This window comes from Miniopterus natalensis, chromosome 15 (assembly GCF_054644295.1).
Source record: "Miniopterus natalensis isolate mMinNat1 chromosome 15, mMinNat1.hap1, whole genome shotgun sequence".
Lineage (NCBI taxonomy): Eukaryota > Metazoa > Chordata > Mammalia > Chiroptera > Miniopteridae > Miniopterus > Miniopterus natalensis.
Window position 1 is genome coordinate 18231616 of NC_142095.1, and position 15833 is coordinate 18247448.

A 15833-nucleotide genomic window follows, 5' to 3' on the forward strand; every position below is an offset into this window, starting at 1 on the left:
AATCATTCATGTCATGCCTCAGTCTCAGCTGCTGGCGTCCTCAAGAAAACACTGAAAATCAGGATGCTAGGGGCTACGTGCGAACACTGGACGTTCCGGGAAATCTCGTGGGATTTACCCATGACACCCTTTACCTAAGGCTTAGGATTTGTGTTAAGCAGCAAAGGACTTTTCAGTCAATTTTTACCGGAAAAACCACTTTTGTTGTTGTTTTGGACCTAACTTATTTTTTTTTAATTATCTTTCCTAAAACACAAACTGGGTAATCCAGTAATAGCAACTTAATGATAAAAACCCAGCTTCGCAACGAAAACAGAGCTTCCCCCATCTTTGCTGAAAGAATCTAATACCTCCTCTCTTAAACTCCATACTCTACACCAGCAGTTCTGGTCTTCGCATCGGTGGAGGAAGGCTCTGCCACACCCGGAGCCTTTTCCAGTTACAACGTCTGCCCCGCCAAGCGCTGCTCCAGGCAGAATGACACCCGCGAAATGAAGCGCCTCGTCCATGCCCTGCTGTCAGTGCTCCACGACAAGTCATCCACTGCACACCCGGCCCCTCTCACCAGCAGCCAGTCTCGCGGCTTAAATATCTGGTTTTCAGATTGGAAAATGCATTTCCGAGGCCAACGGTGCGACACTGAAACTCCCTATTCCCTTTGGCACACTGCCTTCATTGGAAAAAATATTTAAATGATTACATGTTGGAGCGCTGGCAGGTGTAAGCAGCAAGGCGCACAAGAGTATGTATATCCTACAAGAAACTGAGTGTGGGGCACCAAGGTCCCTGTGAAGGAGGCCCCTCTCCTCCTGCCCTGCTCCGCATTTGGGGTCTAGTTTACAAAGAGTGAGGGGCAGGCCCGCAGCAGCTGACGCAGGAGCCTCTCACCAGTCTGAGAAAGGGCTGGCGAGCTCGGCTGAAAAAAACAGCCCCTTGAGTTCCGAGTAGATGGAAACTCTTCTGCACACTCTCCCCACCCCCCTCTAGCTTCCTGGCAGCTGACTGCACAAAACGAAGCACCAGCACCGCCCCATTTTCTGAAGCCCAGAGACAATGTCACCCAGATGGGATGAGGTGGGGCTAAGGGAGCTACACCACAGTCAACACAAATTCAAGCCAACAACAGGCGGGCTGTGCACTCCCCAAGAGGATGTGCAGAGGGGGCTGAGGAGTCCCTTCGTCCCTCCTCCCTGGATGCTTTTCCCAGCTTTCCTGACCTTGTCGCTGACGCACGTATTTATTAATGCCAAGTGCCCGGTTGAAACAAAGGTTTGCAAGAGCGCCCCTTACTTTGGGAAATGGGTAAGGATTAGGGTTCGTTTCTCAAGTGGCAGTTTGTCTTTTTCCTGCCTTGCTTGTTCCAGGAGCTGTCGTCTCATGACGGTGAAGACTGAGCGAAGCAGTGTTCTCCCGAACACCTGGGTGGTTTCATACCGAGGTAGACTGTCGCAGAACTGTGGTACGTTGCAGTAACACAGCCACCTGCGACAAGAGGAGACAAGCACCGTCAGTGTCTCTTAAACCCCTAGATCAGCTGAAATACCCAATTATGGTCACTCTCGTACCATGAACCACACAGCAGAAGAAACTGAGGCTGCGGTGACAAGCAATAGTATCACTACCAGCTAGTGACACTTGTGAATTAGATGAGCTCGCCCTCCTACAACCACTTGGGTCCAATTCTACGAAAATCGTTCCCCTCTGCAGTACCATGCAGTGAGTCCTGCAGTCAGACAGCCCGGGATCAAATCCCAGCTTTGTCACTTAACTGGGTGCAGGAAATGTAATTATGCTCTTAAGTCTCCATTTCTTCACCTGCAAAACAGGGACATCAATAATACCCACCTGACTGGGTTGTTACGAGCATTATATGAGCTACTGTATGGAAAGTGAATAGTGCAACTAGAGTTTCTGGCACATAAATAGTAGTTTAAACAAAAGAAGAAATTATAAGGGAAGTTTCTGTGAAAGAATCAGAATTCCACCATCAAGTCCTCTGAGTAAAATTCAAAAGTTTCTTTAAAATGCCTACACAGCACTCAACATAGCCCTGAAGCTGGGGTGGGAAGATAAAGATCTTCAAGACTGTTCAAAACGCAGTCAAAATGCAGGAAGTAATAAGCTACCACCATCTGTTGTTTCGGTACGTTCTCAGTGACTCAGGCTCAAAGTCAAAATCACGTTCGAGCATTGCAGGAGACTGGAGGAGTGCCGGGGCCCGGAGGGAAACCAGGGCGTTCTCGAGATCTGACCACAGTTCTGGGGCTCACGGGCTGGGTAGGGCAGACAATGTGAGAAGCTCATTCAGCACAGGCAACTATTTAAAATCAACCCTCCTTTTATTTTTTTGGTCTCCTGGAGCCAGGACCCAGCAACATGAGCGCACAGTGGGGGTCACAGAGGGTGGGCAGCACCAGGCCAGGGAGGGCCAGAAGCTTCATTGCACAGATCCTTGGGAGCAGATCTAAGCACTCTCTTCCAGGTCGGGCCTGCTTTCCAAAAATTAAAGCCTAGCCACCTGGTGTGTCTTCCAGGTCTCCTTTAAAGTGCGGGGAAGGGCTCCAACGGGCCCGAGCAGGTACAGGAAGCTCCCCAGGAATGCTCAGCCTCTTAATAAAGAGTGGAGTAGTATTAATTTACTCCTGCTCATTGGCTTTTTTCCTTTGTCCTAGGTAGTCTGTCACAAAACTGTGGTACGTTGCAGTAACTTCACTGTAGAAAAAGATTTTGCCTAAATGACTGGTTTCCGGTGTTCTAAAAAGTAGTGAAAGGCTAGTTCGTCATTTCTGCACGCCTAATAGAGATGGCATGTGTGCGCCATTTACTGATTATTCAAATAACTCAGATTTTTTTACAGCATCATGATGACTGGCAACCACCTTGCTTTCTTTAAAACGTGAATAGGCCAGGCTGGCGTGGCTCCGCAGTTGAGCATCGACCTAGGATCCAGGCGATCGGGGTTCAATTCCCGGTCAGGGCACATGCCCAGGTTGCAGGCTCGATCCCCAGTAGGGGGCGAGCAGGAGGCAGCCGATCAGTGACAACTCTCATTATTGATGTTTCTATCTCCCTCTCTCCCCCTCTCCCTTCCTCTCTCTGAAATCAATAAAGATATATTAAAAAACAAAAACCATGAATAGAACTGGAGAGCTTGAGGGCAGAAAACCATGTCATCTTCCTTACATGCTGGACTGAAAGTCCTAAGGTTTTTCAGGATCTAAGTGATCTCTCTTAGTTCACCCAAACTAAGACCAGAAGCTAGGGCTCCTAGCCCCTAGTCCACTGTTCTTTCCATGCTTCCTGATAAATACTGTCCTTGACTTACATGCCCAATTGTGAATTCTCAGTAAGCCTGGTGGCTGGCAAACAGAAAAATGATTACATAGAACTGCTTCATCAATGTCAGCTTAGTTATATCTAACTTTCCCTGTACTCTTACAAAACATCTCCCCGATATAGAGGTGACGTTAACTTTCAAAACCTCTGCACGACTCAGAAATGAAGACACAATATTTGCCACTTTCCTTTAGCAGGTTCTGTTGGACAGATTCCTTTTGTTTGTCATACCCTTCTGACACTTGATTTTCAAGTTATTTCTTCATGGAATTATATTAGTGCGCCATCATGAAGTTCAGAGAATTTCAAAAATATTGTCCAGATTTTCTTTCTATAAACCACAGTGATTTCTGGGGAATATGTATAATGTATGTTTGATATGTACCTATATTAAGTGTATCTTAACATTAATGTCAAATATTTTCAATATATCATATATCCTTCCTTTATTCGGAACAGAGAGTGTAAGTAATTTAAGCAGTTCTACTATTCCATCCACATTTAATTTTCTATTGGATACAACTTCAAGGGTTAGCTCTGTAATGAACATAATCACTTTCCAGGTCCAGTGTTTTCCACAGAGAATGCCATTTTAGCCCATTTTCAAGCTGATGTGAGCTCCAGAAGTTTTCAGCCCCTTTGTTCTAATTGCTACAATTCCTGTAAATTAAATGCTGAGCCAGCACTACAGGTCCTAAGGCTCACTTACACATCAAGATAAAGTCTCGCGGTGCCTGCAGCCTGTAATATTACCCATTTTTAAGAAGACTGGTATCAGTGAGACACCCTATCACCCTGGTGTGTGTTTTTTTTATATTCCCCAGTAGTCATGACAGCGAGGTTTTACCCTGAAACTATTATTCTCATAATGTTTCACAAGTTGTTTCTACTTCCCTTCCTTCGTCAACATGGTGTGATGGTGGGGAAAGCCGGGGAGCTGTTGTCTACCTTCATTTCCTTTATTTATTATTAACAGAGGTTCTTGGTCTACATTCCACCTAGAAATCAGCAGGTTTCAGAGCTCAGCAGGGCATATTCATTTCCGTCTCTCCGTGGTTTCTCTTCATCACTGTCGGACTCCACTCCTCCGCCTTCGGCTGTTGCCTCAGGATGCTGAGCTGAAGAGGGCTCCGCGCCTGCCTGTCTCCTTGCTACCTTAGTTTCTAAAGTAATACTCAAATAAGTGCATTCTCATTCTACTGTACATGCTCTCGCTTAAGTGTCCCCTGTTCGCAGTGACTGAGTTTTAGACAACAATATGTGTGGGAGGAAACTGATGACTAGGATCCTCCCAGCGCAAACCACCTCATGGAACACTCACAGCACGTAGGAGACTTGGACGGAGGAAGAAACTGAAGGTCAGGGAGGCTCCGGTGCCCGGTCTAGAGCACACAGAGCCAGGAAGGAATGAAGCGATGATTCAAACCCATCACTCATTCCAAGTTTGATTTCTGCTTTTACTATTCCTTAAGTATTTCCAAGTTCCACCCATTTCTTGGTAAGTCCTAAGTGCTCATAGTATTTTTATTCTACTTTCTAAAACACTGTAACATCTCCCATGCGATTTCACAGTTAATTCTCCTTGATGAAACAATTTTTCCTCTGTTAGAAGTGGCAAATAGTTTCAAGGGTTCAGCACTGACAAACATTCAGCATTGTTAATCATCCACAGATGGGGTTAAAAGATACGTATTTTTGAGAGATGTATTATCTCAACTCTTATTTTAAACAATGATTACAACAATTTAGGAATTATCATTAATGTAAAATTCTGAAATGGAGGTGTAGTAATGAAGATATGATTTAAAAATTGATTTTGATGAAATCTGTAATCCCTTTAAAAGTCAATATAATTAAGACAAAATATAACACAACCTGTATATACTGTAAAAGGGGGGAGGAGAGGGAAAATAGGTATTTCTCTTGAAATCAGGCCAGTGATCAGGAAGGGAAGCTTATCTTAAACCATACCCATTCCAACATGTCATCTATTGCAGAAAATAACCTGGGGACAAGGCTACCAAAAACACTCTGTTCTTTAAATCAGAAACACATAATACCCCATGAAGCAAGCTTGCTTACTGTACCTACAAAATCTATAGGGAAGGGTACAGAAAGGTGAATAGAGTGGATAATCTAAGTCACTTTCTTACTTTAATGAAACAAATGTAGGTTATTCTATTTTGAATTGCCCACATTTAAGACTTTTTTAAGGCAACTTTATTATATTGTAGTTCATAAGCAATAAAAATAAACTCCTACTTTAGGAAAAAAACTTGCACTCCACGAATATTTGTGGAGTTTGATGCCCACCAACAGGGAAATAGGGAAATTACGGTACATCAACTCAATGGACTGTAACGTAACCAGTAAAATGTGTGATACGATGTTAAGTGTGAATACAGAAAGGATGCAAATTCTGTATTTTCTTTAATTCTAACTAATGTAAAATATTTACTTAAAGAAGCAAAGACTGGAAGACAATATATATAATGATATTAGTTCTGCCCTGGTGCCGGGACTAGGGTGATCTTCCCTTCTTTAAAAAAACTTTTTAACTCTATTATATTCAAGGTCATTGCTTTTTTAATCAGATCCTTGTACAATAATTACAGAGCTACAGTAGAGCTATCTAGATCAGCGATGTTCAATAGAAATACAATGCAAGCCACACATGCAATTTAAATTTTTCCAGTAGTCACATCAAGAGAGTAAAAAGAAACAGGTAAAATTAACGTATTTTATTTAACCCAATATACCTAAAATATTATCATTTTAAGATGTAATCAATATAAAAAACTATTAATGAAATATTTTACTATCTTTTTTCGTACAATCTTAGAGATCTCAATTAATACTAGCCACATTTTTCAAATGTTCAATCACATGTGGCTAGCAACTATCATATTGGATAGTACAGGTCTAGATGATTTGTATACCTCACTCCCCAAAACATCATGATATGAATGAAACTAGGAGTCTGAAGAGTTAAATTATAGAGACATTCTCTCTGAATTGATGAAGTCACCATGATAACTGGACAACCCCTGCTTGCGGAGACAAGTAGCAATTTTATGTCTGCAGTGCGCTCTATGGGGCCCAAAGGAAAAGAACTGGCCACCTGATTACCTTGTGTAGTTCTCTTTGTATCCAGAAATATCATCATTGGGAGATCGAAGTCTTCGTTGAGATGGTGCCTCCAGATGCCAATAGTTGATGCGGTTCAGGAACATTTTTGCCAATTCCACTATTGTCTGCCTTTCTTTGGATGGCAGGTGACTGAATTTGTACTGTACAAAGTTATTCACGCCCTTAAAAGGAAGGCAGGCAATTTATTCACGTAGCTGTGCAATCACACTAATTCTGAACACCCACAGAGTCAGCACCATGGGTGGTACCTTAACAAAAGAACACATTTCTCTAGTCACAAAAATCTCTTCCTTTTCCCTATTAGAAAACAGGAATGCCCAGAGGGAATCGCGCTGCAGATCACAGCGAATGAAAAGTGACAAGGCAGAGAGGCTGTGAGTTGCAATTCTATGCCTGCTGCAACCCTGACAGGTTAAAGAGAAAATCAAAATCACAGACTGAAAAGGTCAAAAACCCTTCAACAATAAAATAGGACTATTTTGCAGAATAATTCTTGCTGTACTATCAACACAGTCGCTCACATATAATATGTGATGATCTTGGATAGATACTATGTTTTTACATTAGCAAAATCTTATTATACTAGGACACCTTCCATGGATCTTAAACTCCACTAGAATTTAAACTCTTACCATCACTCTCAGTTTCAGCAAGCTTACCCCTCTGCCAAAAAATCTTCTTCAAAGTTATGAGCTTCTAAAATAATCTGTGGATTAATTTAATCTTCCTGCACAACACTTCCATCTAATCTAATTTCAAATAAAAGAATTCTTACTGAATAGAGTTTGGAGACAAAATTCCTTCTACTGAAAACTGTTGATAAAAATTCATTTATTGGTAAGGACTCCGATATCACATCTTCTGTAATCATCATCAAGAAATTCAGTCAACAGGATGAGATTTAGTCAGCCGAACAATGACAGGCCAAAAAAGGGATGCTGATGAAAGATACTGACAACACCTAACACAAAAGGTCTATACATGTCAACAGATTCCCCAAGTAAATCGACTTCCTTCCAGGAATCATAATGTAGCAGGAAGTCAATATCTGGACATAAAAATCTCATCTCTTTTTTGCGTTTTTTTGCTGGGCTTACAATGTTTTCCACATTGCTACTGAATCCCTTACCTCAATAGGCTTTTTCAGACAGTGCCAAACAAAAGGACAAAGACTTAATTTTTAAACATCAACAGCAAGAAAAAGCACATTTCATGTGTTTTTATGAACAACATGTTCTACTTGATTTTTTTCTTCCCCAAGCACACAGTGAATTCTGAGTACACAGCAACCCTAAAAGACAAAAACTAGATCGTTTATTAAATTAAGCATTCGCTTCTGAGCTAAAGGGTCCAAGATAGTTTCTACGGAACTGGTGAACATCTCTAAGCCAGGTACCAAGGACAGAAAAAAGACACGAAAGGAAGGTGAAAGGTCTGTTCAACAGAAAGAAAGGGATGCTTTTTTCTTTTTACCTGTTCAATACTAGGTTTTTCAAATGGGGGTTTCTTCTCCAAAGAGCCTTCAACCACAGGTTTCCCTCTCTGTAAAATGGACTTTCTCAAGAGCTGCAAAGAAATCATTTTACAGAATCAATCAAAGTGCCCCCCTCACACACACACACACGCACACACACACACATGTAAATAAATCCTTAAATCAATAAAATGGGTAACTACCAGGTAACCCAAGCTTGCCTTCACACCAATGACCAGAGCAATGAGGAACTGGACACCTTTCACGTTCTGGGCAGACTAGAGCACCCAGCAGTGGCCACCAGACACCTCTGTCCACTCGTTTCCCCTCTCCCCACTCTGTTTCCGGCTTTCCACTGACCCAGAAGCCTGTGTACACCGTGCAAACTTTGCACATGCCCATCGAGAACACTGCAGGTGGGCTGACACCCTGGAGGGTCTTGCCTAAGCCCCTGAAAGGCAGAAGCCCATTTTGCACAAATGAGGTGGGGGTGGGGTGGGGGTTGTCTGCAGCAGCTGTATGTCATAGGCATAATCTATGGGGCCCAGGCTCTCTGGGAAGGAATTCTGCAGGGCTCTCAATTGGCAATTTGCACTGTTGCGGTCTTTTTTCATTTCCTCTCCATCCACAGAATGCAGGCCAAGTGTTCTGGCATCTCAATACCCACAAAACAAAACACTGCTCTTAATCCCTGCCACTGGAATTTCAAGCCCTCAAAGAGCAAATAGTAGAGAGAAAAGGGAACAGAGCCACTAATCAAGACCTAATTTGAAAATAAATTTAATATTGAAATTCTTTACCTTCCACCTTTGCTTGAATCCTGTGTAATCTTTACATATGGGCTGGTCATGATACACAGCCCTGCATTTATTTAAGTTACTTTTTCCCTCCTTTCTCCACTTACTGCCTTTTCAAAAGAAACAAAACAAGGCAACCATTCTCCCAGGAGTTAATGAAAATGAACAATCCCCTAAGGTTGAAGGTCACCATGTGTCCCCACTGGATGTGTGCCACAAGGGCCTCAGTTCTCCCTGGGCGGTGCCACGTAAATTATTAGTGTAGGGTATTTGTGGATCCTGACAGATGTATTATGCCTATCTTTCAAAAACAAATGTGTAGTAAGTCACCGTATGTGATTCTAAGGATAAATAAAAATTGATAATGAAATTTAAATACAAATAATGCTGGTTGCCCATATTTTTTGGCCAGTGAAAATAAGACCATTTAGAAACTTGGCCCATTGGGGGTTTCAATTGGGAGATAAACTGATGGATTGGGGAGATGTTGAATCTCATTTTCTACAAAAGAATGAAGCTGGGATAAATGGGCATATAAACAAAATTTAATAATAGCAGCAAGCATTTGCATCCTTAATTTTTCCAGGCATTCTTTGCAGTTCTTCGTATATACTGTATAATTTAATAGTTATAACAATCCTTTGATATAGGTGCTATTATTATTATTTTACAGATATTGAGGAAATGGAAGGAAAATGACTTGCCCAAGGTCACATTGGATTAAGTGATGGAGCTGGATTTAAACCCAGGTAGTAGGGCTCCAGAGCCTCATGCACAAGCACTAGGATACACTAAGCTGTAGAAAGCAGCTTTTCACTGAGTTTATTTTCAACATCTAAGACTGAAGATTTTCTAATGCTACTAAAATACATAATACATTTTAATTTAATTATTGAGACATATGAGATCCAGGAAATGCCCTTCAAAAGCTAAGAGAGGATGATTTAGGACTTACTTGCCCAAAGAATGATTGTGGGGGGAGGGAAGGGGGAGAATGCTGAATATTTTGGGTTTTGTTCCCCAAGCAAATGTATTTGTACTGTAAGAGATGAAGGAGGTAAGACAGAGAGAAAATGTACCTCCAAGCAGAGCAGGGCTTTCTGGCCTCCTTGGTTGGTTACAGACAGAATCAAGAGGAGGCTGGCAGGATGGAAACCTTGACACCACCTTCACTTCCAACAGGGCAGCGGGCGCTGCCAGGGAGCTTAGCTCCAAGACAAATAATAGCTGCGGTCATGCAGGCGCTTTCCTTCAACTAGGATCTTTTTCCAAAGAAGCTCTAAACAGTATGAACCTGCCAGGGGTTCAATATGATGACTCAGGCCTCACAGCCGTGTCAACAACTTGTCACCTGGAGTAGCCTAGTGCCTGCTAATGGCTGTGGGGAATTCAGTTATGCATTCATATATTTTATTTCTGTCTCTCTTTCTTCCTCTCTTTCTCTCTCCCCCCATCTCCCTCCCTCTCTCCTTCTCGCTTTCTCCCCTCCATTAATCTTTTTAGTTAATATCCCCACATGGCCCCAAAATTTAAAAATATAATTCCCCCTCCCACTCCTATCCCCTATCTACCCCAAACACCCCATTAGTTAATAAAAAGGGAGAAGGGAAATGATGTATCAGGTAAATTCAGACCAAAAAAAAAAAAGAGCCATAAGAATTGGGCACAAAAGTTTCACCAAGATTCCTAGCAGCCAAATCAAGAGAGGAAACTCAGTGCTCATGAGAAGAGGCAAACCTTTCCTAGCTGTAATCTCTGAGTGGAGTGTTCTGCTTTTTGTTTTTTTGTTTTTAAAGATCCTTATAAAGGTTACACACTACAACATAATTAACAGTACCTTCAAAAACGGGTGTGTGTTATTTTAAATTATTCCTTCTGTCAGCCTTCTTTCTGAATCTATTTTGGGCAACCTGAAGTTTTTCTATCCGTTCCCACCACCAGTTTCCCTCCCACATCTGTCAGTCCCGACTGGAGTCTGAAGCTTCGGGAGACATTTATCTGTGGAGAGGAAAGGACATGACCCAAGGGAGCTGAGGCAGAGCCATGAAGGGGCGGCTTTCGGGAATGAGAGTGATAATCAGTGGCTGGTGTCAACAAGACACAGAGAGCAGCGGCAGGACGCCAAAACTAATTTGGAAATTCTTCATTGCTCCCCTAGAAGCCTAAGAGTCGAGGCCCTCAGGCCGCCCTCTGACCCCATCTGACCCCCTCTGCCCCAGCCTCCCTTGCTCAGGGCTCCACACGCTGGCCCCCCTGCTGTTCCCACATCTCATCAGGCTCACTTGGTGCAGAGCTGTTCCTCCCGCGGCCTAGAAGGCTCTTCCCCGAGCCTCTTTCAGGGACGGCTCCTATCATCCCATCTGCCATCTCAGAGAGGCCTTTCCCAACTGCCCTTCCTCACTGCCGTGTCCCCCCACCCACTACTGTCCCTGCCATTCTGATTCCACTTATCCTACTTTGTTTCTCTTCACAGCACTTAGCACCGCCTGCAAATATATTATTTACCTGTTGGGTGTCTGCCTCTTCTACTGAAATGTAAACTCCACAAGGGCAAACTGCTTTGCCCACTGATCTATCCCTCATGCCTACGACTGCCACACACAGAGCAGGTGTGCAAGAAACATTCATCGGATGGATGGATGGACTGGCGAGTGGAAAGAAATCCGTCAGCATCAGCGAACAAAGGGACTGAACTTTGCGTACAGGTATGAAGGCTCTCGAGCAGAGCCTCGTGTGTCATGAAGGAGTGCACGCGTCAGCACACCCTGAGGGCACAACGTGTCTAGAGCTGAGAGCCTTCCCACCCACGGCCCGGTGTACAGAAACGAGGCAATTCCAACAACGAGGGAAAGAAGAAAAGCCTCTTAACCCGTTAAAATCGCACCTTGAATAGGTAGAAATAAACCTGTTTGGTATCGGCATCTTCTTCTTTATGGACACAGGTAAAGAGATACTCCACATCCAACACTATCCCCAGCAGTCTGTTCATTTCTTCCTCTGACACATTCTCCAAGTGGGAAACGTGGGCAGCTTAAGACAAAGACCAAAGGAGCACATGTGAGTAGCTGGAAACTGCAGACATTCTTGACTTCAAAACGGAAGGTTCTCGCTCAGGAACCTGCCAGGATATCAACCCATTAAGTTGGACAGTAAATAGAGGGTATTTCTGAACCCCTGTGAGATCTAAGTCTTCTCACAAAACTCTTATAATTAAGAGACGCCACCTTCTTGAGCTTTAGCCTCGACAAGAGAGCGGGCCTCCAACTGTCCATGAGGAAACCAGATTAACAGGGTTAAAATTAGAGGGGCCAGGGCCACCCAACTTAAATTCCTTTCTAATGCAGAAAAGTAAATGAAAGGCAGAGGGATGGGCCCAAGGTCATGGGCCTTCGCTGGTGAGTATGCATGTATACACACCTACACATGCATGCGTGTGCCCCCTTATAGAGCATTTTTTAAATGTAAGAGGGAGGAAGGAAATGTTGGTGATCTGTCTGCCTTAGATGTTGCAGTAAATCTAATGATACATCTAAACTTGAAAATCCCAACACTATTATTATATTATCAAATAGGAAAGGAGTAACTGATAGTGTTTCTGAGAACATAATTTATGTCAGAGAAAGATTAAAAATACGTGTGTGTATAAACACAAAAATTAATATTCAAATCTATTAGTTTACACTTGGCTATACAATATGTGGCTCCCTCAGTTCCTAATAAAGGCCTGAAATTAGACTTGCTTTTAAGTAGTACGTTTGCCAGGTCACTGTTTTCTGAAAACTGCAAAATTTCCCTTGGGGTCAGTCTGAAGCCTTTGGGATACAGGCCTCATTCTGAAGACAAGTAGGTTGAGATTTTTATGTCAGTTATTTACAGAAATAATTTTATTGCAGACTATTTTTACCTTGCAACGTTTTCATCTGTTTCCAGTGATAAGCTATGAAAGTAAGCAGTCTACAATATAACATAATTTCCTTCAGATTCTCCACATTATGAAACACTCCAAGGTGCTAACATATAATGGGTTTAGCTCATGGAAGAACATGCCATGATTTACTGTTAAAACCAGTGGCTCACTTTTTTTTTAACCCACAAAACACTTCACCCAAATGAATTCTTAATCAGAATTAAAAAGAGTTGCTCTGAAACAGAAGGAAGCTCCTATTCTGAGAAGGCTGGGGGGTCAGGGGAAGAAGGGCATCCCCATTCCTTGTTGGGGCTCCATGGTATGAAAACCAGTTCCTCAGCCTTTTTCTTTTATGATTTTGACATTTAGTTGGAGGGATGTTTTAAATTAAAAAACAAACCTGCTAAAAGAGCTGGGAGAAAATACATTCTGTTATCTTCTGTTTATGTACGAAAGACCTTTGCAAGCAAGACCTTAAAAGATCTGCCAACCATAGATGTGACTTTCTAAAATATTTAAAATTCCTATACAACCAAACCAACCAACCAACCAAATACCCCAACAAAATCCAGGAGCACTTGCAGTGAATATGATGACAGACATAAAGCTCTTTCAAGGCAAAAAAACAAAAACCAAACAAAAAACCCCAGCATCCTATAAAAGCAGGCAGAGGACATAAGCAGGCGGTGCACAAAAGAACAAATAAAAATTAGCCAGTAACATGAAAACAAACAACTCCAAGGGCATTCCAATCAATGCAGATCAAAACAGTGGGGGACTTGCATTCATTTTTCTGAAACATTGATTAAATTATTGAGAGTGATTCTCCACCATAGGCAAGGGTGGGGAAAGGGTGTCCTCTCCCACTGATGATATAATGTCCATTGATGCAAACTTTACGGGGGGGGGGGAGATAAGGGATAAACAGTAAGAGGGAAATTCTTTTGCTGGGCACACGTGCAATAGAAGCCAAGGTGGCGCACAGGGGCAGGTCCACGCACTAAGCACACAGGCAGGAGCGGAAGCCAGAAGAGGAAGCAGAACCTTACGGTGACCATCAAGGGGAACAGACTAGCCTGGGAAAATCTGGGAAAAGAATCAGATAGGAAAAGGGCACGAAACCCACAAGACCCAGGAAAGGGATTGGCTAGGGGAGGCACCAGCAGAGCCCTGGAAGAGGCGGGAAAGAGATTGGATAGTTTGAAAGAAAGCTTGCCCCTTCCCAAACCATGGAGAGATAATCGAAGTTTAACAAAGGCCTGAGGTGCGAGCGTCAAAGGCGGGCCAGAGAACAGAGGCTAAGCTAGACCCCTTAAGCTTTAGACGCCAATGCAGGGGTAATGCACAGCATCTCTGGGCCCGGGCCTCCTCCGGGGCTTGGCGCAGCCCGAGGCTGGACTCCTCCTGCTGCGAGACAGAGCTAAGCCACCTGGTCGTGGATGAGGCAGTGGGGCAGCCTCTTCGGGGACATCTGTGCCCTGAGCCTTTCTGCTTCCAATAAATCTCACCACTGTACCTCAGAGTCCCTGAAATTCTTTCTTAAGGACTTCGTAAGAATCCTATTTCCAGACCAGTGCGGCAGAACCGCCTTGGTCCCGGTCCACATCTGACAACAGCAGGTAAATATGGTCAAAGGATATACAGGGTGTTCTTCCTGATTATTCTCAGGGCTTGTCTGCAAATTGGAAATTATTTCCAAATAAAACGTTTTTAAAAAAATCTTTCCTCTACCTGGAATTTGATAATCAAACGTAAACAACCCTGCTTTCATTTCAAATAGTCTTTCAAGAGCCTGGTACAGAGCATCGCCATCACGACCCAAAGAACGGCCGACCCTTGCCTCTTGGGTCAAGGCGGCTCCTGGTCGCGAGCGAGGGGGGAGGGAAGGTGTGAGTCCGAGGCCTGGGGAGGCTTTGCTGTCTTTCCATCTCTCCCGGAGGGTGCTCCGTGGCACCCCTCAGGGCTGTGTCGGACTCGCGATGCCCAGGGTGCCACGCAGCGAACTGCCAAAAGCCTGCTGCGAGGAGTCGTGGCGCAGCTGCTGCCCTGCTGGGAGCGGGGGCACGGTCACCGTGCGCTGTGACCCTCACAAGCTCCGGCTCCATGCGCCGCTGGCCTGCACTTCTCTCGAGGACGCCCGCCAGTTCTCACACGCCCTGCAGGGCGAGCGGGCAGCCACCGCGTCTCTGGCTCCTTTCACTGGGAAGAAAGCAAACGGCGTGGCATTCGCAGGGTCTGTAAGCTGTTCAAATGCATTTTTGGTTCATGGCCATTTGAGGTCAAGGCGAAAAGAGGGAAAACAAATTCCTTCAATGAAACCTTCTGAATTCATGATGTGCAAAGGGCTTATAGTTTAAAAGTGGTTTCATCTTTTGTAATCTCAATTCTGGACTGGAGAAAAAGAGAAGTTTAAGCTGAAGAGCCCTTTAGGTGGGTTCGGTCCAGTAAAAATATAATGCAAGCCACATATGTCCATTTAAATATTCTAGTAGCCACTTTAAAAGAGTTAAAGAAACCAGTGAAATTAATTTTAATAATACATCTTATTTAACCTAATACATACCAGATTATTCACTTCAACATGTACTCAATATAAAAAATTATTAACATTTTACATTCTTTTGTCACACGACGTCTTTAAAACCTATGTGTATTTAACATTTGCAACACATTTGCATTCAAGCTAACTACATTTCACATGCTCAGCAGCACACATGTCTAGTGACTACTGTGCTGGCCTGTGCAGGAACAGATGATTAACTACAAAAGCCTCTGCAAATAAAAGCAACCCGCCACCTTGTTCCTATTACTGAATTTAATGAATATTTATTGATGAAGGAATAAACCCAACTATGCCCAAGGAACTAAATACATTAGGAACTAGAGCAAAAGTCAGTCCTTAATCTCAATCCAGTATAGAAAACCAACAAGGGTATAGATAATTATAGTTACCTAAGAAGGTGCATTGCAATTGAGTCCCAAAAAGGTCTTTATTCTCACTACTGAGTTCTATAATAACAAAATCTTGAAGGTGAGTAGGGGCTCCCCTGGCATGAAAGGAAGGGAAGGCGTTGCAGGTGGTGTGGCAGAGGTGGGAGAGGGTGTAAAGAACCTTCAAAGAACATGGAACAGCCTACGGGACAAAATGCAACCAGGTGCCGGATAGAAG

At 43.3% G+C, this 15833-nt stretch overlaps 1 protein-coding gene across 1 annotated transcript in view; it reads right to left on the bottom strand.

Moving 5' to 3' along the window:
* Positions 1-15833, bottom strand: part of KAT2B (lysine acetyltransferase 2B) — a 73087-nt gene that overhangs the window by 29040 nt on the left and 28214 nt on the right. Inside the window, exons 3-6 of the mRNA XM_087824922.1 lie at positions 11642-11787; positions 7960-8052; positions 6466-6647; positions 1291-1482 (exon numbers count right to left, since the gene is read on the bottom strand). Coding sequence (XP_087681048.1) covers positions 1291-1482; positions 6466-6647; positions 7960-8052; positions 11642-11787 — 613 coding nt within the window. The remainder of the gene's footprint in view (positions 1-1290; positions 1483-6465; positions 6648-7959; positions 8053-11641; positions 11788-15833) is intronic.